The following is a 27712-nucleotide window of genomic DNA, read 5'->3' on the forward strand; positions in this document are numbered from 1 at the left end:
TAAAAGCCAGTTCTGTTAAATCGTATCATCTTCCTCTCTTTAAACCACAGCACTCATCACTAAGTATGTGTGAAAACTTTGGTGAGCTTCATGTAAATCTATTTTGGTGTTTAATTCTCAGGGCAGGTATTAGACATGGACACTCTTTCCATGACTACAGAATTTTCCTTGTGCTAATTGAAAACAGGCATATTTTGAGTAACGTGCAAGACTGCCAATAGTCTTGCAGGGAGGCAATGCAAGAATGATTTATGGACTGTGAATATCACGTAAATCTGTCTTCAAGTTAAAGAATCATCTCTGCACAGAATAAATTTAAGTACTCAATTATCAACGCTCTTAATTTTACATATTCCCTAACTAAGCAAAAAACCACGTCGTGTCCTAACCCTCCTCAGAGGCTGTCACACATCAAATAAACGGTTATCATTTATATCTAAATGCAGCCAGAAAACCAATGCTCAGAGTATTCTTAAATTAGATTGTATTTCATATTTTTTCCAAGCCTTTCTTTTACCATCCCATTTTCACATCACCTTAGCATTTACCACTTACTTTGTGACCCAAGGGGAAAGCAATAGTCAGACAATCTCCTAGAAGCTAAACTAAGAGTTTTTTCATCCATACCAGCTGTTATACACCCCCCTTTTTACTGCCTTTTTTCCAGCATGCATGTTTTATTCTGTTTTTACTTGAGGACTGCATTTTTCACCATTTTAGAGAGAAAAAAATTCAACTTCTTTTGCAAGGAAACTTCTGATAAACATCAAACACTTTAGCAACTCTACCATGATTCCCCGTGGAAGTATGCTCCCCAAGCTTACTTTGAAGCAGGCAGGGCTGTCTTTTGTTTATCATTTGGGAGAAAACACGATGAGTGTCTGGATCTCATTTCACATGTCTCGCAGATATCACGTAAAACATTTATTTCAAGTAAGCTGAAAAGCTATTCTCGCTGCAGATACTGACAGTCTTCTATACAGATGCAAACTCTGACCACAAAGCACAATACGTCTCTACTTGCAGTGCACAAGGCAAATGAACACGTATCAGTGCCCAGGAATGTGGCACAACACACTAAATACCTTGGTGACCAGTCAGGTAAAAACCTACAAGATCCTTTCTGGACCTGGTGAACATTGAGTTAGTTGCACAGTACTGCGCACGCGTGCACACACATACACACAATCTGAACTTCCAAGCTCATTTTCCTACTCCATTTCTAGTGTGAGCTAAAATGCAGTCCCTCAAGGTACAAAATAGGCTAACATCCTTCATGAGCTCCTCCTAGGGGCTTAAGAAAGAGCAGTGTTGAGTGGCTCTGGAAGAAATCAAGTCAGAAAGCAGAGACACAAGAAAAACCATGGCATCCTGGCAAGTTGCAGAAAGAACGCCTATGTTTCTAAGTGAGGAAGTCTGCTTGTCTGCCGTGGCTCATCAGCAGTGCGCTGTGCTAAGCGAACACCACGTTGTACTCCATATGGTGCTGTGTTTAAAGGCAACTCACAGCAGAATACGATCGCCAACTCCCTTTCAAGAGGGTCTTCGGCAGCTGCCCAGTAATTTGGGGCATCGTGAAAACTCAGCATAGCTGAACACAGCGACTAACAGGCTAAAAAGGCTCCCGATCCTACTCTATCAGTCCTTCACAAATCATTTGTTAAACTGTGCATGCTTTATTTACTTTTATTATAAACAAGGGTTTAAGCCCTAACATTGTTAATATTTCTCTCCAGCCAAATGCAACGCACTGAGCACTCTCCAGCACCTAGGCCCTTGACTGCAGCCCTCAGTCACAACAGAGCTTCTCACTGCAAGACCGGGACCGGCTGAAGCTCTATGATATCTAATACATAACATCAGAATCTGTTCAAGTTCATCCTACATTCAGCAAATATTTTTAAAAAAATGCTTAAAGTACTTATCATGGGCTTGGCACAAATTCGCATTTGCATCTGAGGTGCAAATTTGAGAAACTCCACTACAAACCTTTGGTATTTGATAATTATAAGCCACGTGCGTGTGCATGCACGTAGTAAGTATGGATGGCTCCAGGCAGAAATGCATGGATCCGCTTTTGAAATGACAATTTTTTAGGACCTGCTTTAAATACGCAGGAAATAGCTGGTTTTCCCCAAAAGTAATTATAACATCTAAATCATAATTACTTGCTCAATTTCAGTCTGAGAATGGGGGAAGTTATGCTAATCAGCAAGCCGGTCCTGCGCTCACTGGTGTACAGCACAGGAACAGAGGTCAATATACACAGACCGAGTTGTCAGCCAAGAGGCTAGCTCAACTCCAAAGCTCAACACATTAATAATAAAATATGCTTCACCAGAATTGTGATTGCTGGCCCAAAACCGTTAATTTGAAGGGATTCTCATATATTCATAATTACAGAAAAGCAAATCTTCAATGTGAAATGATGAAAACTGTATGGCTTATTAAAAAGCCATTCTTGCATTAAACAGCAATACAAAAGACAAATTTTCATGCAACACCCCAGAGCCACACTGAAAACTGTACTACAGTGGCAAAGACATCCCTATTTAGTTTGATCGGTACCCCTTCATTATCAAAGGCAACTGAAGTCCAGTGATAGTATTCTGCACCGTTTTTTGGGGTATCGAGTAAAGTTAATCATGAAATCTCAATCTACAAAAAAGTAACCTACCATCAATACCATTCATTACTTCTCCATATTGAAAGCTGATCTTACCACAGTGATTGGGAAGAGACTCCATCTATCCTTCTGCTCTCCAGCTGCCTTATCACATAGCTGCCAAAGCCCACCAACCTCAACAGCGCTGCTTGCTGTTTCTCCTGCTCTCGAAGCTCTGCACTGCTTCAGAGCAGCTCCATTGCAAGAGAAGGAAGAAAACCGCCTCAGATGTTTTGCTGGAAGAGGAACGGAGCTACGAACAAAGGTTAAAACTGAAAACTTGAAACTGCTTTGCAGAGGTGTGGCCGCTCAAACCTGACATAGCTGCGTCACCGCGATTTTACTTTGGCAAACACAGCTTCCTGAATTCAAACAAATCTTAGACAGGGCTATCTTTTGTTCCAGCAATTACCACTTATTACACAGACTTGCATTCAAGGTCACTTGCAAGAAGAGTAAACTACACCAGGATGTGTCCAGTCTTAACTACTGGTTTGGAGAAGAAAAAAAAAAAAAAGAAAAAAAACCCCAACATGTTATCAACACCAAGCAATATACATTTAAAGCCTTCCACACTTAGCAGGATGCAAAGTGCTCACTCCCTTCCAACTGACCACAAGTAAATGTGAACAAATATATTCACATGAAAGCAACAAACATCTCAGAGGTTCACTCTTTTCCATTACACCTTTTAACATTCCTTTTTAACATTCCTTACAATCAAAATGAACAACTTCTGTGACTCTGACAAAGTAAAACAAAACTATATGTCTAATTTTCCTCTACCAAAATCATTAAAATGTTGCCTTCAAAACAGTTTTAAGAAAAGGAGAAAAAATATTCACTGAGAGCTTTTTTTCTTCTCGATATTGGCAACTAACATATATACTGCAGGTTTTCAGGCATTTTCATATTTCTTAAAAAGGATTACATAACATCTGTTAATATTCTCCTTAAAACAGAACAGAATCATGCTCCATAATTATAAGCAATGCTGTATCTATATTAAGTAAAACATACTTATATTTAACTTAAATACAAAGTCAAAAGATGCAACTACTCCTATAAATACTACCGGTTCTCTTCAGGAATGCAATAAGTGGGTTTACATTACTATTACTAACAAAAACAAGCAAAAAGAAAAAAAAAATCAAAGCCAGTTTTGATAATAGACATCATAGACATGACCAAAAAAAAAAGAAAAAAAAAGAAAAACCCCCACACAAGTGCTTTGGAAGAGATATAAAGCACCCTTCTGAAGGATTTCAAGCAACTTCTGATAAGGATAAGAAGGGAGATAATCCCACATTTGACTGCCAGGAAGGTTTTGCACCTTTCTTGCAATCATGTGATGATGCCTGAAGTTAAATACAAGATACCAGACTAGACAGACAACAGCACGTTCTCATACTGAAGGTCAGCAGGTGGAAAGTATCTTTGGTTACCAAGAGCTTTCCTGTACCATTTTTTAAAACAACAGTTTCTTTTAATTCAACTGTGTTTTCCTCCTTTAGTTACTGTAAACTTAATACTGTTTTATCAAGAGTGGTAATGATGAAAAGAATATAATATATGAATTGTTACATATACTGCTTCAGTATATTTAACTAAATATACTTCAGAATATACAACCGTATTTCAGCTTTACCATACTTCAGGATATACGATGACATCCAAACATTACAAAACAATATTCACAAGACAAAAATACTTTAGTAAGATGCTGTTTACCAGCACTTACTGTATTTAAAAATACTTTTAAAGCATCTAATACAGGCAAATCACATACTGCTAGGTCTCATCAACAGCACAGATCTGAAGAAAATAACTTGAAATACATTTACTGCTTGCATAGATACATTCCTTCTCTTTACATACAGAAAACACCCCCAAAATGATTAAGTTCCATAATTCAATGCAAGCAGTAGTAAGTTTTTTTTCCCCCCTAGGCAGAAATATTATTTAAAATTTTAAGCACTTTTTCAATCCTCAAAATATGTATTTAGATAATATTTAACATAAGGTCTACTCATGCCCATGAAAGTAGTTTACATAGACAGAGATTATAGATTTTTCTACTTCTACACATCTATACAAGCAAATCACAAACCAAGCATCTGAACACACAGACCTAGTTAAAAAAAAAAAAAGGTAATGAATCCAGTATAAATGCAACAGGCACGTAAACAGCTTTGCAGAGGTGCTCTTGAACACATACGGCAAGTGAGAATACTTGTTAAGTGTATTATACAGTTTAAAGCCTGTCTAAAAAAATATTTTGTTCCATTCGATGGCCATTAATGGCAACTGGTTAGGATTTAACCTGGCCATCAGAAGGAAAGGTTATTTCATGATCATGAACTATGGTGTTTCTGTACCGGAACTGGAGACATGGCCACCAGCCTCCTTCTGCACTAGATCAGCGGGTCTCTGGCCTGATTTGCCAAATACCCACATCCTATGAATTCAGCCTACAATTCCTACATCTCATTTTGAAACTTCTTTCTACAACAGATCTCAAAAGCCTCAAGGAATGCCAAAAAGACCTAGCATGCCCAACCCAACTAACTTTATGTTTCTCTTTATTAAAAGAAAGGGGTCAAGAGTTGTATTTGACAACCTCAAGCTTGACTGTTGCACCACTCTTTGCTCTGCCCTCAGATTTTTATTTGCATATCTGAAATGCAAATTTATGTGCTACGGGCAATCTCAACTTCTAATTAGTCTTTTCCTTGGAAAAGGGACTGCTGCAAAGTAGCCAGAATTAGACAGCTAAAAGCAATGAGATTGCAACAGTTGCTATGCTGCTTGTAGAGGAAACTGAACTAAGGCAGCTAGAGCTAAGGATGCAGCCAAAGCAATTCCTGTCTAAATCAGTTTATATTCATGGAGCTAAGAGTCCATAACATCTCCTCAGTGCTACACAGCCTAATAAAAACTTCCTAAAAGTGGGAGAGAAAAGGTACTGGGTACGTTCTTAAGCTAAGTCTCTTTCCTAATGATTTTCCTGTGCAAAAAAGTGGAGTGACATGCAAATCAAAGCATTCAAAGTAGGTTTAAAAAAAAAAAAAAGAAAAGAAAAGAAAAGAAAAAAAGGAAAGTAAATGAAAGACCACACTAAGGGAACGTTCTTCCACCTCGGGAGAACCTGACACACACAAAGCACTCACCAGCTCTGAGCCAATCTACAAGCCCGACTGCATTTTCTGTGCAGTAGGTCTTCTACCGAGAAAAAAACTGCCAATCTGGTTGGACTACTGGTTCATCTAGCCTATACAATGTTTCTAAAAGCGGACATTATTTGTTTCTCCATTTACCTTAATAAGGCACTCAAAGAGCTTTCTCCTTGAAAGCAAGCAAACAAAAAACCTCTGAAACATGCTTATGCCCAAAAGCATGAGGGTTCTAACAGTTTTCTAAAAATGGATTATTTACTGTAATCTTGCCTGCTTGCTACTCATGTGAATGTCTAAATCATCTCAGTTCTCACGAGACTTCTCGGCAACTTCTTAAGAAGATGCGTTTTTCAATATAAACATCAATTCTATGAGAACAAGGACAGGGGAAAAAAGTAGGGGTGGGGAGCAAAAACAGTATTTCCTTTTCTTTGGATTTAGTTTCACTGAACATTCATTGCTTACAATAGATGTTCTACCTTTCCATAGCTTCATGCACTCTCCCCCCACCCCCGCCTTTTTTTTTCATCCCTTAGAGAGAGAAAGAGTTAAGACAAAGGGATCTATTTTCTTCCATGTACTTAAAATTGGTTGCCCAGCTCTGGATTTAGGATCTACAGCAAGGTCCTATTTTGAGCTGAAAACTCATACTTGCCCTACACCCACCTCCTTCACAAATTAAGGTAGTAATTAAGCCACAGTAACTCCTCTCATTCCAGTGTGATTTTCTTGTCTCCCTGTTGCTCACTCATGCTATTTCATCAGGTTACTCTACATTCCTTGATAAGCTTGCCTAGTCTTAACCAAATTAAATAACTATTTTTATACTATTTTTGGAAATTTCACCATTTTACCACTCACATTAATAGAAAAATGCACATTTTTGCAACACAGCAGCTCTTTCCTTCTTAAATTCTATTAGAACACTTGGGCATATTCAACTGGTCAAGACAATTGGCTGTGCTTTAATGCACAAGACTGAGCATCTTTTTATTTAACACCTTAAGTCCTAATGGTGATTCATTCTTATTTGCAGAAAAAAAAGAACTGAACTGGACTACTGCCATCTATTGCAAAGGCTCACAGAAAAAAAAAAAAAAAGAAGGTTTTTTTTCCTTTAACTATCTGTTAGAGAAGCAGCTATTTCACTTATTTCCTATTTTTGGTAAGGTGACACATTACGAAGTAAACCATCTGCTTCACAGACATACCATCACCCTTCTGATTTCCTTCTCATACACTTGCCTGAAGTATTTTATGGGGTTTTTGGTTTTGCTAGGGTTGAATTCCCTTTTTCTGAAGAATCTCTGATGACTCAGCCTTGGTGTACTATGCCTTTCTGCTTCCCTTTTTTCTTTACATATACACATCCGTTCCAAGACTGGATGTTACTTAAACTTCTATGATCTATATTTATCTATTCAAGTTTCTTTGCTCCTGAAGTTAAATTCTTGATGACACACTTCTCTGTGAAGAGGCAGGAGAAAGGGAATTAAGTCTTCTTAAAAAAAAAAAGAACACCACACACTTCAGTATCACGGCACCAGTTAATCATTTAGTTCCTCCACAAATACCCTGGGCTTACCTGTGTTAAGCCCGGCATTAGTGATCAGCTCGGAATTCCTGCTTTAGGTGAATTCTTGCATATTATTTAGGACAACATCTAGAAAAGCTCATATGTTTTACCAAAACTATTTGTGAAAAATGCAATTGGGCAACTATTAGTAGCCTCGGTGTTCACAACAGAACCACGTATTGCCTGTATCAGTAAAGACAAACATTCGTGGCTTAGTTTCCTTTGTCTATTATAAACACTTTCAAAACACTTTTGAATCAGACCTAATCTTTTCTAGCTTTAAATAAGCAAAGGGGAGGAAAGAGGAAGACATTAACTGATATTTAACAACAAAAAAAAAAAAAAAAAAAAAGCACAAACACCTATATGACTGTTACAATACAATTTAGCAAAGCCCTATCAGCCCTATCTGTATTTGTCGTGTAGGAGAGGCAGGCATTCAGAGCTGAAGGAGCTCGGTAAAGCACAGTGTACATCTTACCAATCCAGAAAGGTGAGCTAAGTACGACCGGATTCCAATAAATGCCTAACACAGAATTGTATTAAAAAGTTCTTACATTGCCCCCCCCCCCAAAAAAAGAACCACTAAAGAAGGGGGGGGGGGAAGTATCTTTCAAAACTAAAATAAAAATTTAAAGTCCTATAGCTAACCAGAACCAATGCAAGAAAATTTTAACATAAGCAAAAACACCTACTATCACTACTATCCACAGATGCCTTTTAATGCAATCCTATACCACAACATATATTTATAAATGTATTTCAAACAGACCAGTCATTCAAGTAAGATGAGTTTAGATATTAATATCCATTGTTATTTCCATTACTGCAGTACCAAGATGAAGATCACAGTTGAATTGCATTAACCACCAGACAGACAAGTGAAAAGGAGAGTAGCCCTAGTCCTGGAAGGTTTACAGATTAGGGTTACAGCTCACCAACGTGGGTTTTACAGGAAATAGGAGAAGCATTGGAGAGGAAAGGTGACACACCTTACCGAGCAAAGCCCAGCTAGGAGAACGGATGCCTCGGAAGGAAAATAACAACTTGGAAACAGTCACTTAATCACACAAAGGTGCATGCACTATCTCAGCAGAAATGAATTAAATTTCATTGCTTATTCTTCTTAATGGTACCATTATTTTTAGTTTATACCTCAAAATTCACGGTGAAAAATAGTGCAGAAAAATAAATGTCTCAGTCATCAGAGCTGACAGTTACACTTTAATCTTACATCTCCAAACTAAGCTTTAAATGTTTTGGTCAATAGCTACTTAGCCTACTGGGAACTCCATTTATGTTCTTATTAAATAGAAACTATATTCAAGCAAAACACAAAATTCACCAAAGCAGAGAACAAAAATATTATTCTACAACTAAAGCAAAACATAAAAGAGGAATGTGCGGTTATTTTTAAGCACCTCTATGGACGCTGTACAAGATGTCTCATACTGGCAGTTCCTTTGGTCAGCTTCAGAAAGTACATGGGGTAATGCACAGGCGGTACTTTGGGGAAAGATGACTTTATTGCTGAATCTCCGGGAGTGGCAACCACGAGATCCCAGCTCTAGAGCACAGAAGGAAGATGCGTGACTCCCAATCGGTCCTGTTACAACGGCAAATTAAATCAAAGGCGCACAAACTGTCTTGCCACAGAAGTGGCTCCTGCTGCTCCACCACCAGTGCAATGGAAAGATGTGAGAATCTGCATTTCAGCAAACAGAATAGGAACAAATACAGCAATCGGTTCAACAGGAAAAAGTAAACCCTGAACACATCCCAAAGACACTTTTCTAGAAGTTTCCACATGCCTAAATAACAGGAGTTACTGCAGCAGCACAGAGCCATCTCCCCCTGCCGGTGCCATGCGCTGCCCTTTCTGTCCTGCCCCATAAGCAAGCAGCGAGACTGCCTTATTTCCAGAGCAAGCAACACAATAAACCCATGCTCTCCACAACTCCCAGTCTGCCAAAACACACACAAAGGAAAACACACACCACACACACCAAAACCCACCAAAAAGCCTTTTCACATTACAGGTACACCTAACACATCCACTCTCCGCATCTCCTCCCTGGGGAACGAAGAAACCAGAGGAGGTACACGGACATCTAACAAGCTTTCCAGAGAGCATTTGCTTGATTAGATCAAGGCTCACCCTGAAGCAAGCAGACTCGAAACATTTTTTTTTTTTTTGGTTAGACCTAAAGCAGCTTTTTCTTCTTGTTAGCTTTGTCACATAAACAAACCACTAATTTTTTGTGCAGTAAAAACAGCAAACAAACTTGTTTTCCTCTGAGGCACTTAAAGTCACCTGATATTTACACTACCTGACAATGTTTACAACCAATTCTTTCCTATCTTCAGTGTAATTTAATCTGCACCTGGAGAGCAAATACTCCTGAACTTAAAGCAAAATACAAAAGAGTTAATTCTCATTTTCCCCTTAATGTGTGAACAGTGGGGAAAAAAGGCGGGGAGGGGGAAGGCAAACAAATCAAAAAGCACTTTGAGGAAAAAGGGGTCGTACTGGTCAGATATGCAGGTTTATGAAGAAAGAGCCTGTACTGATCTGAGCCAGTCCTAGACCTCCTGCTCTCACCCAGCCCGGGCAAAAGCATTTCAGTGCTACAGATCTTTACACCGGAGCCTCTGATCCCTTTCTCATTTTCTTTTTGGCTTCACTTTCCCCCTTTAAGAGACCCCCCAAAACCTGAACGGCGAATGCAGCTCTCTTCAAAGGAGCTCTCTGCGCGTATGGATACGCGCAGGTTTGTTCTTGTTGTGTTTGAATCAGTTAAACCCGACAAGAAACTTTGGAGAACCGCTGAGGGAGACGTGTTCTTCTTGCACATTTTATATATCTTACATACATTATTTTAAGAGTGCTGAAAACCAATGCAATGCACAAATGCACATCTTCCTCTATTTATTTATTTTTAGCAGGGGGCTCTCCCCCCCCTACAACCCAAAGCTACATGAAGGGAGCATTCAAATAAAACCCCAGTAAGCAAGCAGGAGTTGTATATGTTTATGAGACAGAATAATTACCACTGCAGTTACAATAAGTATTAATTTTATAAAGCTTCAGATGCTTAAACAAGTATCTCCAGAGACTCACCATCCAACTTTGAAGTCACACATAGTGAAAATCTTTTTTTTCTTCTAAATACCTAGATACAATGAAAAATGGTAAAGCCAATTATAGCCATCACAACTTCATGCAATTGAATCATAGGAGGAAAAAAAAAAAAAAAAAAAAAAAAAAGACCTTACAGATATTTGTGATTACAAAAACAAAAAAAAAAGCCCTAACTGGAACAGACTGCAGTGGAATTTCCCAATTTCCAGAGCAAGCCCCCACGTGATGTCACCAAATCCCTCCAGCAAAGAAGAGAAAGCTGCTGGTCCCCTGCCAGCAAATTGTTTTAAGCACCTGCGGGAAATAAGAAAACACAGCAGCCAAGCAAGGGCGCACACAGATTTTGGGGGGGGGGGGGGGGGGGAAGGGGAAGATGCTACAAAATACTATTTGCAGCCTGAATTTTATTTATACATTCACACAATAGGTATACACACATAGCACCTGGAACTTCACTCAGTAATTTAAATCTGCAAGCAGGAAAACATTTGGGAAAGTAATGGAAATGTCTACAATCTTCTTGTGCTTAATGGTAAGAGCAAGGGAACTGCCTAATCAGATGAATCTTGGGGACTAACCGTCTCCAAGTTTGAAGTTTGTGACTATTTCTTAGATTGCCTTCAATTTTCAGCTTCAATCTTGACTTTAATTCTATTTATTCTATTTAGAATTCAAATTAATAATTCCATTATAATGGAATTAAGTTATTCCATTATTTCACTATTCTAATTATTCCATTTTAACTCCAGCTATGTTCTCAATTTTTTCCTGACACTTTCTGGATATCTCTTGACATAATTCACAGAGAGGGGGGGAGATTTTACCATATCTGATTTTTTGCCCTCCCACATAGAAGACAGTGGTTCTTCCTGTCCTACCGAGCTAATCACTGAGGATGTAAAAAGGAAAGCAGTTAGGGATCGGATACTGGCTCCAGATCTGTTGCATCCATACAAAGGAAGGCCATAAGCATTCCTGCATTACAGAATTGCATTAGGCAAAATCCCAGATGACAAGAGCTGCAAACTAAAGCATCGCCTAACAGAAGAGTTACAAATCACAGCTTCCAAACCAACATGCAACCTTATACTTTGTTTCAGCAGCTCACAAAACATCATGCTCTTAATTCTTATCAACCTCATCACCAATTTGCTTCCTGACAAGCTATTACAACCGTAATGCTTCTAGAGCTCAACTGCTTTAGTTAATATCCACTCTTATACCTGCTGAAAACATAAAATCCAATAAAATCATGAAAAATTTGAATTTTAAAAAAATCATATCTACAAGTGAGAGAAGCACAAGCTCCAAAAATCAAATTGCATACTCAAAAAATATCATCATACATAATCAGAATCATGAATTTAAGGCTCAGTATTTTGTGAAGGTGCTAGGATATTTTTGGAAGACTGCAATAAAAGCATCTAGCAATGATCTTTCTCAAAATTGCTATTTTTCTGAGCTTTAAACTTACAGAACTGACAGGGTACAATATTTATGCATGTCGTTTGGGGGAAGAAAACATCAAAATATTAAGAGTGAAAGAGCAGAACTTTAACATCGTTATTTGATGACATGCTCTACGCAATATCACATATGCAAGCTATATATGTATTTTCACATCAGAATTGTACCTTGATAAGGCCACCTCTATTTAGCATGAATGCGACGTTATCAGTAGGAATTTAAGCACTCATTGATCTAACAATGCCTTTTTAACTACACCTCTGTCTCAAGAAATGATGCATCTCCACAGACAACCTGATAAAGCTTGTTCCTCTGGCATTTCTGACAAAGAAACATGCTGAAAAATTACAAACTTTAGATCCCAATGCCACCATCGATATCACACAGGTGAACTGCTCTGTCCATACAGAGTCTCACCAGCTCCATCCAGTGCTAAGATACAGATCAGGGTCATGTTTGTACCAAAATTTTTTTTGTGCCTATGCCTAATACCACAAAAGAGAAATCAACTTAAACCTCAAATAAGTGTTTCTCAAACTGATGCATTTGCAAAGTAATTATTACATTATTAGTAATTATTAAAACATTCATTACACTCTGCAAAAAGGATTAATTTGATTTTTAAGACTGATAGAACAAAATGTTTTAAATACCTTTATAACTGTAAAGCAGTGGTTGCACACAGGGGCATAAATACCCAACGATCAACAGATCTGCTTAAATGTTACCTATCCTCTACCCCACAACTCATTCCATTAATTTTAAAGACAAACCAGGCTGCAAAGCAAGGGAGCTCTTTTTCTGCGATATCTGATGATGGATTAGTTATAGGAAAGTGACTATTCATCTAGGTTTGTCAAACTGCTTTTGACTCAAAATTGAAGGAAATTTTTTCCTTGTTATAAGTATTCCTGATGGTGCCAGGCTATACCTCCAGCATCTTAAGCAACAGAGAATCAGTTTATTGGGTTTTTTGCTTCCAGCAAGCTCAAGTATTTATAAATAAAAGCATGTCTCCAATCTCCTTTTCGTTTGATGTCTGCAATTCTTTCTGGTACTATGCATAGCTCTATAAACTCATACCTGGACTGGACTTTTCAAAATTTATCCCAGGTATTCTAAATTTAAAAAGAAAAAAGTAACTTCTTGGAGAGAAAATGTTATATGATTAGTTTTTATACTGTTGTCCGAAAAGCGGATTCGTTGCCCGGTGTGCAATAAGCCAATAATTACACACTCAGGAGAGACATTTGCTTATTTATTTCAGAGTTGCACAAGCCTGGGTGCTCAGTGGTTTCCCACAAATCAAGCACACCCCCCCAATTTTTCAAGTAGCATTTATACAAACAAACTGCCAGATTTGCAATTTTCCCTTTTACACTGATTGGTTAGTGATTTCTTCATTCCCCGGGTCCCACCCCTGTCTCTCAAGGTCCTGATGAGGGGAGATCAATTAACACCGCCCCAGCAGGGACAGTAGATGTTATCTCCCAAAGTCCTGATCAGGGGGAGATAGTCCAGACCCCTTAATTAATTTTGTTTCAGCAGTGAGAGGAGGTTTTGCTTCCCAAGGTCCTGGCGCCCAAGCAGGCCTTATTTCAAAGCCTTGACATCCTCCCTTTCCGAGTGTGGGGCACAGGAATGCAAACTGCTTGTAACTCCCTTATCTTTCCAGCCTGCACCAGCTCTGGGGCCCTTTCTTACTGAACTAGGAGTGCGGCCTAAGGCTTCAGCAAATTTAGCTACTCATGCTAAGCAAGTGTGCGGATTTATTTCAGCTACTCATGCTAAGCAAGTTTTATACTTAATGTTAGAAGTTATCCTAATCTACCTAGTTCAAACATTCTTTCTGAGCTTCCCAGGGTTGTCTTGTAACAATACTAACTGACAAACTGTATGAACACTTTGGACAAATAATTCATATGAAATTTTTATAGCAAAATATACATCTTTGGTGGCTTCAAGACCACTAATTCTGATCTCCGCTTCCGTTTATTCACTCAGTTATAAACTTTGATTCAATCACAGTTTTCTTTTGCAGGTGATGTTCTGACTATCAAATTTGATAATATAAGTTATTTTCAGCATAATGAAAATTAATACTCATTCATCAAGGTGCCTTATAAAAGAGACTTTTCATAGATCCATTTAATTCATCTAACTAATGGCTTGCTGCTTGCAAAGTCAACATATTTGTATATTATATCTTTTGACACTTAAAGCTAGTTGGCTTAGTTAAAGAGCATACAAATACATCTTTGTTATTGTGCAAACTTTGCAGAGTCCAAATCAAACAAAAAAGAAAAAAAATATGCAAGTAATAATTGAGCTAGCGAGGTTAGAAAAATTAGTGTACTGGCTGAGGTATGATGGTAAGATTTACCTGATTTATACACACATCTGTGTATATTTTTGAAATATCAGTTACTCCTTTGAACACATACGCCTGTCAACATATTCCATATAATTCAAAACTGTACTGAACAGAAAAATCTCTAAAACAGCAATACTTTCCAAAGATGAAGCTCTTGGGAGGCAGCGGTATGGAGATCCACTTCCACATAGTTGATGCATAGACTCAAACACTGTTGTGAACCACAAGTGAAATCCCCCTCTTCCCAGCTTTGGTGCCGCCGCACTCACACCTGACAAACTCATTACAGCTGCGCTGCCCAACCCAGGAGCAGCTTTGCACAGCAATGGCCGAGCTGCACCTGCAGGGTGGCAGGGCTACGCTTACACGTTTTTTCCATGGCACAGCAACGTTTTCCTGATTTGCAGTTACATTCCCCACATTTGGGTGGTGGGAAAATGCTCTCAGGGGTCTGGGAAGCTCACAGGCATCAACTGTTTTTGAGCTGTGAGTACATTCTCCTGTCCCTGTTTCTTCCCTAGCATGTTCACAGCTAAATGTTTTTCAGCTGTGATTTTCTAACACCCACTAAGATTGTCCTGCCGTGCAGAAAACAATCCTCTTGCAAAATGCCTCAGCCCAGCACTGCTAATTACCTCATTTCACAGTCCAGATGAGCCCAAGCAGCCCTGGGGTTAGCCAAATCAAACTTAAGTTTGCAGCTGAAGTATAATTTACAAAACAAATTTTGACCAACAATGATTTGCCATTGTCACCTAAAAAGGATTTTTCAAATCGAGAAAAGAAAAGAGAAAAGAAAAGAGAAAAGAAAAGAGAAAAGAAAAGAGAAAAGAAAAGAGAAAAGAAAAGAGAAAAGAAAAGAGAAAAGAAAAGAGAAAAGAAAAGAGAAAAGAAAAGAGAAAAGAAAAGAGAAAAGAAAAGAGAAAAGAAAAGAGAAAAGAAAAGAGAAAAGAAAAGAGAAAAGAAAAGAGAAAAGAAAAGAGAAAAGAAAAGAGAAAAGAAAAGAGAAAAGAAAAGAGAAAAGAAAAGAGAAAAGAAAAGAAAAGAAAAAGAGAAAAGCTCACTTGAAATTTAACTGATTTTAAAAACAGAACTGCTTTTAAAAATAGTTCCAATATGCTCGACCCTTTGATTTGTGATTTTATAGTCATGTATTTCCCTTCAAACTGTTCTTCCTCAATTGCTTTTCCTATAAAGGTCTTCCACACACAATCACTATGATGAGGCTGAAGAAATAATGCAAGCCTGTACTGAGAAATTAACTCAGAACAGTTGCAGTTTCTTTAAATTCTTTTCAGTTCCCTTTAATTTCTTTCCAATACAAATCACTTTGAAGGTACTATTTCCAACATGAGTAAAGATTATTTAAAAAAAAAATCATTCATCTGCTGGACTACATCCTTTTCATAAACAAATTCTTCTTAAAAGCAATGATGCATTTTTTTTAAAGACTACAATACCGATAAATAGAAAACTGAACAGCAGAAATGAAATTATCTGTTGATTAAACTAGCATTTACATTATGCAAAGACTGGGTAAGAGGAGAAGATACACAATCATTTTAAAAAGTTGTCTGAAAGACTGACTGGGTCATCAGGCTCAGTGTAGTGGTCAGTGGTTCTGGTCTGATGGTCTAACTGGCCAGCTGTTTTCGAGCAGTGTTCCTCAAGGGTCTGAGGAACTGAGGCCAATACTGCGTAACCTGGTTAACGTGATGGAAATCTACTCTTCCACCACCTAAGGGCAGCAGGGGTTATAGAGACGAAGAGCTGAACTCCTTGCAGAGGTGCACAGTGAATGGGCACACACGAGGCAGCAGTCACAAGTCGCAACAAGGGACACCCCAACTCAGCAACCTGTGCCTGTGCTTAACCAGCCTCATGGTGAGGGTTTTTTTTGTTTGTTTTGGGTTTTTTCCCCCCCTTCATATCCAGAGAGGCTGTAAAATCTCCAGCCATCCTCAGAGATACTCAAAACTCAACTGGACCAAGACCTCGAGTAACAGGATCTCACTTTGGAGTTAGCCCTGCCACAGGGGTTAGGGGGTGGAGGACCAGGTGACCTCCAGAAGCACCAACCTCAATTCTGCAGTGGTTCTAGGATCTGTTCTAGGAGAGCACACTCAGCATAGGGTTACAACTGTAATGCACCAACAAGCCAAAATATACTGGCAGCCAACATGCAAGAACAGAAGGTCTGTTCTACAGACAGCAGATGCTCCAAAAAGCTGAGTTATCACCTAACACTTGCTCTTACAGGAAATCATAAAAAAAAAAAATCCACAAATGCAAACACACATGCATTTGTGACCTACCTGTACATAAGGACTTCCACTTCACATACATCAGATCATACCTTTTTGCTGCTCACCCTTGAGCAAGTGACAGGGGTCACACAGATGCAAATAGCACAGACTTCACGTGAAGGGGAACAAACATCTGGGCTAAAAGATAAAGTGTTCTGAAATGGAAATTTTCCTCTTCAGGTGCCCTCAGCTGTTTTAATTCCCCTACATTGTATTCTGAAGTGACAATTCCATGACTGACTTAGTGTGTTTAAATAAATCTTGATTTCATTTACTAAGTATGGACTTAACACTCATTTTGTCTCAGTCAGTAGAATCTCACTGCGAAACATCTTGAGATGAACTCAGGGAAGAAACAAGTCTTTGTTTAAATAGAAGTGTCTGATAGCTAGCCAAAATCGCAATAAAATCTACGACAAACACAGTCCAGGGAAAACAGATCTTCTGTAGCACAGCTGATACAACCAACTTCCCTCCAGTATAAATGTCCTTCTGCTATCCCACAGAGGCAGCATTGCTATGTTTGGGGATGGAGAGGACTGGACATGCTTGGCCAGATACTCAGCTGATGTTAATCAACAGGGCTCCATCCACAACAGGGGAACGGTGCAGCTCTACACCAGATCGCATCCGGCCTGCTGTGTTTTTGTTTCATGTATTGAAAAACTTGTAAAGTCTCTTGTGATAACTTTGATTTATGTTTGTGGACTGTCTTCACTACAGGAAGTCTACTAGTGAGGACAGGGGAAGACACTGGCTGTTTTAATGTGTGATAGATTCCAAGCTGGGAAGGGGCGGAAGTATACGAACTTTGCGAACAGTCTGAAACCAGTATATTCTAGGCTTAGAAAATAATTATATTACCAAAAAAGAATAAATACATTTTAAGATATTCTGTGTCTATAGTTCAGGTTAGCTTTAGGAGACTAACTGAAATTTACCACCACATTTGGAATCTGGTCACAGTTTAGTTTCCTAGTAGGTTGAAATGAATAATGGGAACCTACATTGGTGAAAAATTTAGGGGCCAACACACTCTGCAGATATAAGTCATATTAAAGGTTTCATTTATTACAGATTGGTAAGAAAAACTAAACATACAAGTGAAAACTCAGCCACTTGAAAAGGAGAGGGGGGGATAGGGGGGGAGAGGGGGGGGAGAGGGGGGGGAGAGGGGGGGGAGAAACAAGCACCAAGCACTCAGCACATCAAATGCTTAACCCAGCAATAAGATGCTGGAGAAGCACTTCCAAGCTCAGCACTGAGAAGCAAAGGGAAGATGCTGAGAAATGGAACAGAATTCTGAATGGAGAACTGAGATTTGCTTATTTCCTCATTGATCTTACAATGACCTACAAACAAGTTCACTTAAGAGACACCAAAGATCTTTGAGAGATTTTAAAAGGCCCTGAGGACAAGATGAGAGATCCAGTAACAAGCTTACATCCAAGTTAAAAACACCACACACTGACTCTTGGTTCCTGCAGCTACAGGAACACACCTTACCTAGGCTAAATGCATGACTTTTTTTTAAACTATTATTTTCAAAAATTTTATTTTGCTTTAAGGATGCTTTTATTTGTGGACTGGAAATTTCAGGGGGTGAATGGGGAATGGTTAAAGGTACAGTCTAAACCTTAGCCTTTCCCTGAAATAGGAAATTTCAGTGAGGGAGCAGGAAACTGGGCTGTCCATGATCTCAGACAACAATATTCACTTGCACAGTAATGTCATTTAAAGTCCTTTAAAGTTGCAGGCATTTGCAAACAAGCAGCCTGTAAATCAAGAGACTCAGGTGACAAAACTTGGGTGCAATGTTAGACGTTAATACACCGGAGAACTGTATGCACTAAAAGAGCAAGGTCTGTCATAAAAATGGAGGTTGAGACATATTGCAGGGAGGGTGCTTAACGATAGGTAAGAATGCCAGTCCTCACATTTGGAAAACATAACATCTGTTATAAGACCTTCTGCATGAGCTCTACAAAAGCTACTAACTCAGGTGTGGTTTATACATGCACAGATGAAAGTGAAAAATAACAGTTAAACGACAGAAAGGAGAGGAAATCTTTCAATAGTAGGAAGATTTGCTGACCCAAATGCTATGACTCCTGTGACATTTGATGACAAAACTACAGTAGAATGTATTGAATAGGTATTGCAGTGATACTGTCAAAAACATGGAAAAGATGGTAAATGTTAAACTTACCACCACTCTTGCAGAGCTGCAGATTAACATGTTGAGCATGTTTTCAAGCAAAGCAAAGCTGTATCACTGATAGTGATACATAAACACATCAGCTCCAGCAGTTTTTGATAGCTCCCCAGTTGCAAAGAAATAATAAATACAAAAAAAACCCTCCACTAACATATTCCTGCAAATTAGCTAATATGCAAACAATAACCACTGCGTGCACAGATGTAAGGGGAAAAAAAAAAAACCCACTTAAACCCCAAGTCTGGCAGACTTTGATCAGTGACTGAAGATGCCAGCATTTATCAGTTTCCAAAGTGCTGTCTGTTGGCTTGTCAAGTGTCATTTGTGAAAATGTGTTCTGAATCAATGAGACACATTTAAACGCTCAATATAGCATGGCACCAGAAATTCAGGGTTTAAAAAGATACATCTTAGTTAAATGGTTTAGAAAAAAAGAGTGACACTGAATAACCACCTAAGCCGGGCAGGGGATAAGTAGTCACATCTAATGTGACTACTAAAGTTCATTGAACTAGGAAGGTCATACAGCATAGTGGTTTACATGTGTCCACTAAAATTATCAAGAAAATTGAATTATGCAATCGCACGCTTCTTTACCTTGGTGCTCTATTTTTTATTTGGACAATTAAAGTAATCAGATTAGACTATCACAGAAAGTTAGTGAAACCATTTCCTAAGTCAGTTAGGGAAAATAAAGCAGAAACATTTCATACTATATTTCCAAATATTTAAAGGCTGTACGGCAATTGCTCCACTTAAAACGTTTGGTGCTTCTAACTTGCTGCTTTAGGATTTTAGCCTGAGAACAACTGCGTATGGGTAATTTTTTTTTTTTAACTATCAGAATTTCTATCTTGAGCAATTTCACTCAAGTGCATCAACCTTGGCAGAATCAGGAACATTCCTACCATTTTTCTCTTTGGAGATTTCAAACTAAAAACATTCAAACATATCCAAATAGAAAGAGCAAAGGAATCAAACGGCGTTTTTTAGACCTAGTATTTTTCAAAGGTTGTAAAATCTCTATTTTATCTATTTATAAATGGATCTGTGCCAAAAGCCATAACAAGTTCTTTGAAAAATCAACAGAATAACTCTTCTATGAAGAGATGAACTGGATCAAAAAGTTTTAATCATTCAACAACATATCTAGGAGAAACTAAATCAACTTAAAACACTCTGGTTTTTTTATGCAAAGCAACTATCCTATCTTTCAACACATTTCAGTTACTGCAATTGCCTGTGGCAACCCAGGCTATAAAGAAGGAAGACTACAGACTATTTGCATAGCATAGAACTTATTACATATTAAAAAAGTATTCCATATTTACCCAGCAACTTTTGTTCTGTAGGAGCGGATAGCATGAATCATCCTATTTGTAATAATATTTGGTATTCAATTAATCTTTACTTTTTAAAGTAAATAAAAATTCCACTTGTCAGCTCTGCCAGATCCCTGTAGGAATTCACTTAAATGCATTCACAGTTCTTTGTAACAGCTCCTAATGTATCTTCTCCTCCCTAAAATCCATCTTCACTTTTACCTAGATTAATGTAGTAGAATAATCCTATGTTTAAATTTTTACTGGGAGATATGACACTGTCTTTCGCATTCTGTTAGCCCACATTCACCTCAAGAATATAGTTTGCCACAACATGCCTGTAATTGCACCTTCCCTTATAGCATCCCCCTTTCTTTGAGTTTTAATTCCTCGTAACTCCAGCAAATTGCTTCCACATGGGCCAGTATTCTCCATGCCGGATTTCTACCCAAAGGCAATTTCTTCAGAAACATTGAACATAATTGGTTTAACCATTTTTTGTTGTTGTTTAAAGCTGTCTCTACCTACACCACACAGACATTTTTCTTATGCTCCGAACAGAAAACTGGTGCTGACAATGATCTACCCATTTTTGCTCTAAAACACAGTTTATGTCATAATTCACTCCAAGATCTTAGTAACAGACACGCACATCCCCCCCCCCACCTATCCTGCATCCCTCAGAAGGGCACGCATGGGCAAATTTTGTCAACTTGTGACTGTTTTGATCAAGAACCTAAGACTCCTAAAGGAAACAAGATATTGTTGCCTCGTGGAATGATTTATACAAATGCTTCTGAACAGCCAAATCCAACAGATACTGTAGGAAATCTGAGGCAAAAGGGTTCCCAGAGAAGGAGGTGGGTGCGGTGACAGCGTCTTCCTGAGAGGCTGATACAGAGAAACAATCATAGAGCTCAAAAATAAACTCCTGTCCGTGCTTCACCAGATTAGTTGTTAAGAAACAAAAAACAAATGCAAAAGATACCACACTGTACTGTACATGTTGACCAGTCTTATGCGTCAAGGCAAGTTTTCCAAGTTAACTGCTCGGGCACCAAATAAATCTTCTTTATTCCTAAAATGAATTGAATATTAAGTAGGGTTTTATTTGCAGCAGTATTTTTGGGAGGGTTAGATGGAACAGTGACCTTGCAAACAAGTCAAAGCCTAATACTGCAAAAAGTTAATTCCTTCCTTGCTTTCTCGAAGCAACTCCATGGAAATTCCCTGCCCCTTACACACAAGGGCTTGTGAACTTGTTTAAATTTAAATACCAAGTGAGATACAACCGAAGTCAATAGGCAAATTTAACTTCACAGAACTACCTTTCAGTTGAGGCCTAAGGCAAAAGTTTCTTCACAAGTGACAAAACCTTTTAGCATATAGGATTAACCCACACCCCCCAAAAAACACAGATAAAGTCAACCACAGAAGTACACAAGGCTACAAAGGCACATCATGTCCATCCCTCCTAAGACGTTCTGAACATTTTAAAGAGTACTAGGTAAAAACAGGACACCGAGTATGAGGAAACGCTTACCGTTAGCAATCCCAGTCTTCCATATTTTGCTCTACTTCATTCTGACCCTGGCCTCTTTCCTAGTGGCATTTCAGAAATAGCACCGTAGAGCAGATTCTGTACTCCAGAAACTATTTTACTCAGTTGCACTTTTCCACAAAGATGATATAAAACATGATGCTTCTTGAGACATCAGGATGATTCCTCTCTTAAATCACACATAGTTGTAACACTCGTTGAAGTGGTTATGATCAGAAAGAGTGCTCTGAAGAGTCACATTTCTTTTATTCAAGTTTACACTTGTAAAAAACAGATATCATGGAAGTCTATTTTCCTACGTTACATAAATAAAATCTACATTTTGCAGATACAAAAACACCTAATATCTCACACGAAGCATACAAAGAACCTCAATTTTAAAAAACTTTGTGGCAAGCTTACAAAGACTTCAAAGCAACAAAGTTCTAAAAGTTGCATCTTGTACTTCATTTGACTTACCAATAATCAATAAACAGGCCTTTTTTTTTTTAGCCCAAGAAAATAACAAAAGGAGGATAACGTTCTTAACCATGTCAATGATTTTTCCAGCTAGTCTGACTTTGTAACTGTTCTGACACAGACTAAGCTCTATACCTTTCTTTATCATGCAGTAAATACAGTATAAAGAACACAGCCCTCCTTAAATTCCAGAAATTTGGCTGCGAGAGCAGATAATAAAGCTAACAAGAGAGGATGAAGAGGAACAAGCAACTTAGAATAAGCACTTTTGATGCCAAGCCTGTCATCTATGTTACTGATAGGTCATGCAAGGACCCCACATGATGCTCAGAGTGTAATAAAAATAAAGAATCCATTGACATGGGTACAGTTAATTTTTCTTATAATACTGACTTATAAAATATTATTAAAGAAGAAGTAAATAAGAAAAGCATGGAATGCAAAGTAAGGATTGCAGTGATCATCCCATATTACCTTGGGATATCCCAGTTCCTTATCAAAATCTGAAATATGGAACAAATTAAGACTTCATTAGCTATAATGCAAAAATGCATTTTTCTCATCTTACCAAGCAAGTGTAACTGCAATTATTGAAACTGGATATTTAAGCACTTCATCTGACAGCATGAACTAAGCTTATGCCTATTTCTAAAGGTTCCTTTTATAACAAGTCTCTGAATTATCTGATAAACGCAGGGTACTCTATTCTTTCTGGAGGAGAGAATCATTAAACAGAACAAACCAGCAAGCTCTGAAAGCATGTTTCTTGCAGAGCCAACCAGTGTTGGCAGTTAGAGTTAAGGTTGCAAAACAATTCCCATTATAATATTGTTTTCAGAGTTTGTAACTTTCTCAAATATTTACCTTTTTATTTGAAAGGTTTCACATTCATCCTGGGAACACTCTCAATAAGCATCTGAATATGCTTTTAAAAAATACATATAAAAAAATAATCACACTGTAAAAACATGATCACTTAGGGACTACACAGCAGTAAGTACACATACAGCTCTATACAATTCAGCCTAAACCTTACATCCCTTACTTGTTATAGCTTTGTTATGTAACCAAAATGGCTTTTGGGGCAGGGGGCAAAGGAGAATGAATAGGGGGTGAACAGATTTGATTTATATGCCTAGCAAACCAAATACATTCCTTTATTTTCTGCTGTTTATAATACACCTATGAATTGGCTAGTTAAAAAATAATAAAAAAAGTTCTGAAGAAATTCAATCCGAAACAATGAATTACAAACCATCAGTCTTCCATCTGGAAATTATTCAAAAGCACATATGGTCATATTTTTAGTGCAGAAGAATTCTGTAACCTGATACTTATTCTCCTTTCTTATGATTAGCTGCTCCACAATGTATTCATTTTAGAATACAGCACTTGTAATCTGGTCTTGTAAAGCAAATATTAAAGTCATTAATTCACATAAAGTGTGTACACGCTAAGGGAATGAAGCAGGTTGGTGCCTCTTTCATTTAGCAAACAGCAACAGTAAAGCCAAGTTAAAACACCCACGCATTTTGGATGAGAAAATAACAACGGGCAGTTAGCGACAATCAAGTGGGACAATTACATCGTTAGCTGGGGTCTGTTTGGTTCAAACAGTTATAGTACATTTGTTTGGGTATGATTTTTGATCTTACAGGATGAGCACCTTGTATTACACATCCCCCTCAATTTCTGAAGGCCTCAGAAAGAAAAATCCATTCCTCAAGCCAGAAGCACCTCTTCTCTCCCTCTCCACACACCTTTTCCAAGGGCAACAGGACAGGGAGAAGGTAGGGAAGGAGAAGTGGACAAAAAGGAACAGAGCAAGAAGGCTTTTAGGTTTTAGAGAATGAAATAGAGAAGTTTAATAGTATCCAACCTGCTCCTGGACTATTGAAGGACTTTGCAAAGTAGTTTTTCCTCCCACAGCAACAGCCCCAGAAGCCCCCGGCCCAGGACGTCAGCCACGCAGAGCTCCTCTGCGCTGAGCTACACCATGAGGCGAGTGCTTGCTGCATAGTGCTCCCCACTCCCAAGGACAGCTATCTTCACCTCCAGGAGTGGAAGCAAACTGACTTTCCCAAGACAAAAGACAAACTCCACCATGGAGAAAGGCAGGTCTTAGCAAAGAGAGACCAAACACACAGGCTTGCCACGTGCAGCAGTTCAGTACAGCTTTTGGTGGTGCCTTCTTTTAATTCTTTCTTGAGCTCTTTAAAATAGTAGAGACCAGCCATTACCTGTACACTCACTTTCCAAACCTAAATTTCAGATTGTCTACCCTTCCACTTCCAAGACCTACATCTTCCAGAGATAAGATGACAAATTTATCTCCCAATAACACCCTATACAGCCACGAACAGCAAGCCATATAAATCAAGGACGGCACTGATATGAAGCTTCAACTACCTGGACTGCCCACAGAGAGTAAAGCCAAGGCTACGCGGCTCTCAAAACTCCTCAGAAGGGCAAGAGGGCTTCTTCAGCACAAATAAAAGGACAGAAAAATTACTGGCCTTGCCCCGGGACATTTTTAAAAAGTAATTATCCCGAGGTAAATTATCTAGGCAGGCAACCCCAACTCATTACTTTTTGTAGAAACACACCCATCACCATGCTGACAGAAATGCAGCTAATCCGGTCCTTTAGTCCTAAACATTTTGCATAAAAGACCCTTTGGGTTTCAAGCATTCACCTTTATTTTCCCATTGCTCTTCCCTCAAACCCAGCCATCAGTCAGCCTTAATCAGAAGAGGGTTTATAAGAGCTGACGAGTTTAAGAAAGATCCTTTGTTCCTCAAGCCAAGAGAGTCACGCTCAGGAGCCCTCTTCTTGCATTGCACCGAACAGCCTGCTTTCCTCTACTGTCAGAGCCACCTCTCACCTGCGCTCTGCAGCCGCCAACAAACACATTTTCTTCACTGTGAATTGCTATAACTGGCTTACACGTCACGCAATTTGAACAGCGGCTCTCAAAGAAAACCTCCAGACTGTATCGAACTAGTCTTGGCCCAGGGAGGCATGGTACAGCCCAGATCTGCTTGCAGACAGCAAGCAAAATGCCCCCTCATAGCAGCAACGTGTGAAAGTCGCCTTTGGTCCGAGGAGGGAATGCAATTAGGATGGAAACAGAATTCAGGTCAGTTTTGTTTACACTCACAGCCAGTTTTAGTAAACTTACACAGTAAACAGAAACCTACCTTTTTCATACAAGAGGAACAATAACATATGCAACTATAAACGTTGCTTCAGAAGTAAAATTAAACTTTTTCCAGCAGCTGAACTTCGGGTTTTTAAAAGTAGCTGAACTACTCAGTATGCAGCCCCTCTCTGCGGGTTACTCAAAAGGGAGCACGAAGGTAAGTGCAAAATTGCTGTAAAAGAAAGCATCAGGCAGCAACAAGATCACAAATATATAACAGAATAACCGCATGACTTGATAATTATGGTCACTGCTCTATACAGGTCACTTCATAGGTCAATGAAAGCATCACTAGAAAGCACTTTTAAGCAAAAGTGCACATTCAATTACAAAACGAAGGATAAAAAAAGTCTATTAATTACGTGGATTCATATCAGGTTCAGAAAAGAACTTCTCACTGTTAAAGCAGTCTGTACCATGCACGTGAAACAGAACATGCACAGCAAGAAATTATTAACTTTAACAACACAAAACATAAAAATCTGATACAAAAGACACAGAGAAGCTTCAGTGATCTGATGCTGCACTTCCTTCTAGGCTTCCTGTTGTAAATATGTAATCACTGCAATAAAAGTCCTTAGAAAAAAAGTGAGTCACGTCAAACAAAATAAGCCACACCATAATGATTAACAAAGAATTGGCACATATCTTCCAGTACAAAAGCATTTTTCAAAGGTAAATGCTTTTAAAATGAGAGTACAATTGCAAAAACAATTTACAATTTCTTGCAAATTTTGCAAAACCAAGATATGTAGTATTTTCCACAGTTAGAAAAAATCTTAAGTATGAGAGTCACCTTATAACCCATCAACCATTCTGTAAATAAAAAAAAAATCCAGAAAACACAAAATCAAAAAAAAACCACAGTTGTAAGAAGTTCGGGAACTCTGGAAGTATATTTTATTAACAAAAGCAAAACATTTTCTTAATTCACTAAAATATGCAAAATCTGCCCCTAACAACAAACAGAAACTTACCTTTTTCAGTGTTGCAGTACTACGAAAATGGTCTTCCCAACACTGTTAGTACATACACACACATACAGAATTAAAGGAAGGGTAAGAGGGGAAAGGAGGAGGCCATATGGCAGCCATCATCTTATTAAGCAGCAAGAAGAATTGTTCTCTGCAACGAAGAGGATCTTTGCAAGCACTGCTGCAGCATAGCTCCTCGTTGTACGTGTGTTAAACAAAAAAAAACACAGCGGAAAAGAGGAGATCCACACTGGACTGAAGCGCCAGGCTGTGCAGAGCACTGCTCTTCTGCTCGGCGCTCCCGGGACCTGGCGCAGCAACACGCAACGTTCTCAGAGCGTTAAAGTGATTTTATTCTCTGCATTTTGAGAATATTCATGGCTCATAGCAGAAGAGCTAAAGTAAATTAAACCACTAGACCCTATTCTAACAACTGCTTCCAAGAGACAGGAAATTCATTCAGTAATACTGGAATCATTCAAATGCAGCACCTGAGGAGAGCGCAGGTTAGAAAAGGCACCTGACATGAGGTAAAGCAGCCCGCGACAACCAAGCGCAGGCAAAGGAAACACGGGGGGCACGTTGTGCACAACCGGATTTGACAAAAAAAAGGATTTGCAGGGGAGGGCTGTGCGCGCAGCGCCGCGTGCCACGCAACGGCTGCCAGACTCGGTGGCTAGCAGTCAGAGCCGGGGAACCCACGAGATGCCGCGTGCACGCGGCACTGGCAGCCTCCCCAAGTCCTTGTTTTTTTAATTAAAAAACGTGGAATTGTCACCTCCGGGGCCCTTCACCCTCCCCAGCAGAACAGCACTGTGCAAGATCAAAGCACCTTCTTTGCCTGCTGTCTGGCGTGCTGGCAGGATCTCCCTCACCTTTCCCTGCTGCCCCCTGAAGCTACGGTGTAGTTTTGCAGCTAACAGCAAAAACAGTCAGGACCCCCTCAGGTATTTTTCAGCAACAACCTGAATTTAAAGTCAGTCTTAGTGAACAATGGAAAGGAATACTCCCCCAGTAACAGAAATTAAACACAAACACCCTTACAGATACTACCAGGGGGGAATCCGACAAAAATATATAGTCTTGGAAAGCCTAGGTAAATACCTAGGCACCTAAATAGTGCCGAGCACAACGTTATTGCAGCCTCAAAAAACGGGGAGAAACAGGAGCTGCTCTGCAGAGCACCGCTCCAGGCAGCTGCGGCCCGTCAGCGCCACAGCGACGCTGCCCAGAAAGTAGCCGGGGGTGGTCCCCACCGCCAGCGGTCACA

At 39.0% G+C, this 27712-nt stretch overlaps 1 protein-coding gene across 8 annotated transcripts in view; it reads right to left on the reverse strand.

Moving 5' to 3' along the window:
• Positions 1-27712, reverse strand: part of EML4 (EMAP like 4) — a 166669-nt gene that overhangs the window by 123634 nt on the left and 15323 nt on the right. For 4 of the 8 annotated variants that reach the window (XM_026123261.2, XM_026123260.2, XM_026123258.2 and 1 more), the window contains exon 1: positions 2678-2762. The exons of 3 other annotated variants lie outside the window; for them this stretch is intronic. In XM_026123261.2, coding sequence (XP_025979046.1) covers positions 2678-2747 — 70 coding nt within the window. In that variant the 5' untranslated portion in view covers positions 2748-2762. Of the gene's footprint in view, positions 1-2677; positions 2763-27712 lie in introns of those variants that run through there. One more of the 8 variants, XM_026123259.2, reaches the window with a different exon arrangement.

This window comes from Dromaius novaehollandiae, chromosome 3, assembly GCF_036370855.1.
Source record: "Dromaius novaehollandiae isolate bDroNov1 chromosome 3, bDroNov1.hap1, whole genome shotgun sequence".
Classification (NCBI taxonomy): Eukaryota; Metazoa; Chordata; class Aves; order Casuariiformes; family Dromaiidae; genus Dromaius; species Dromaius novaehollandiae.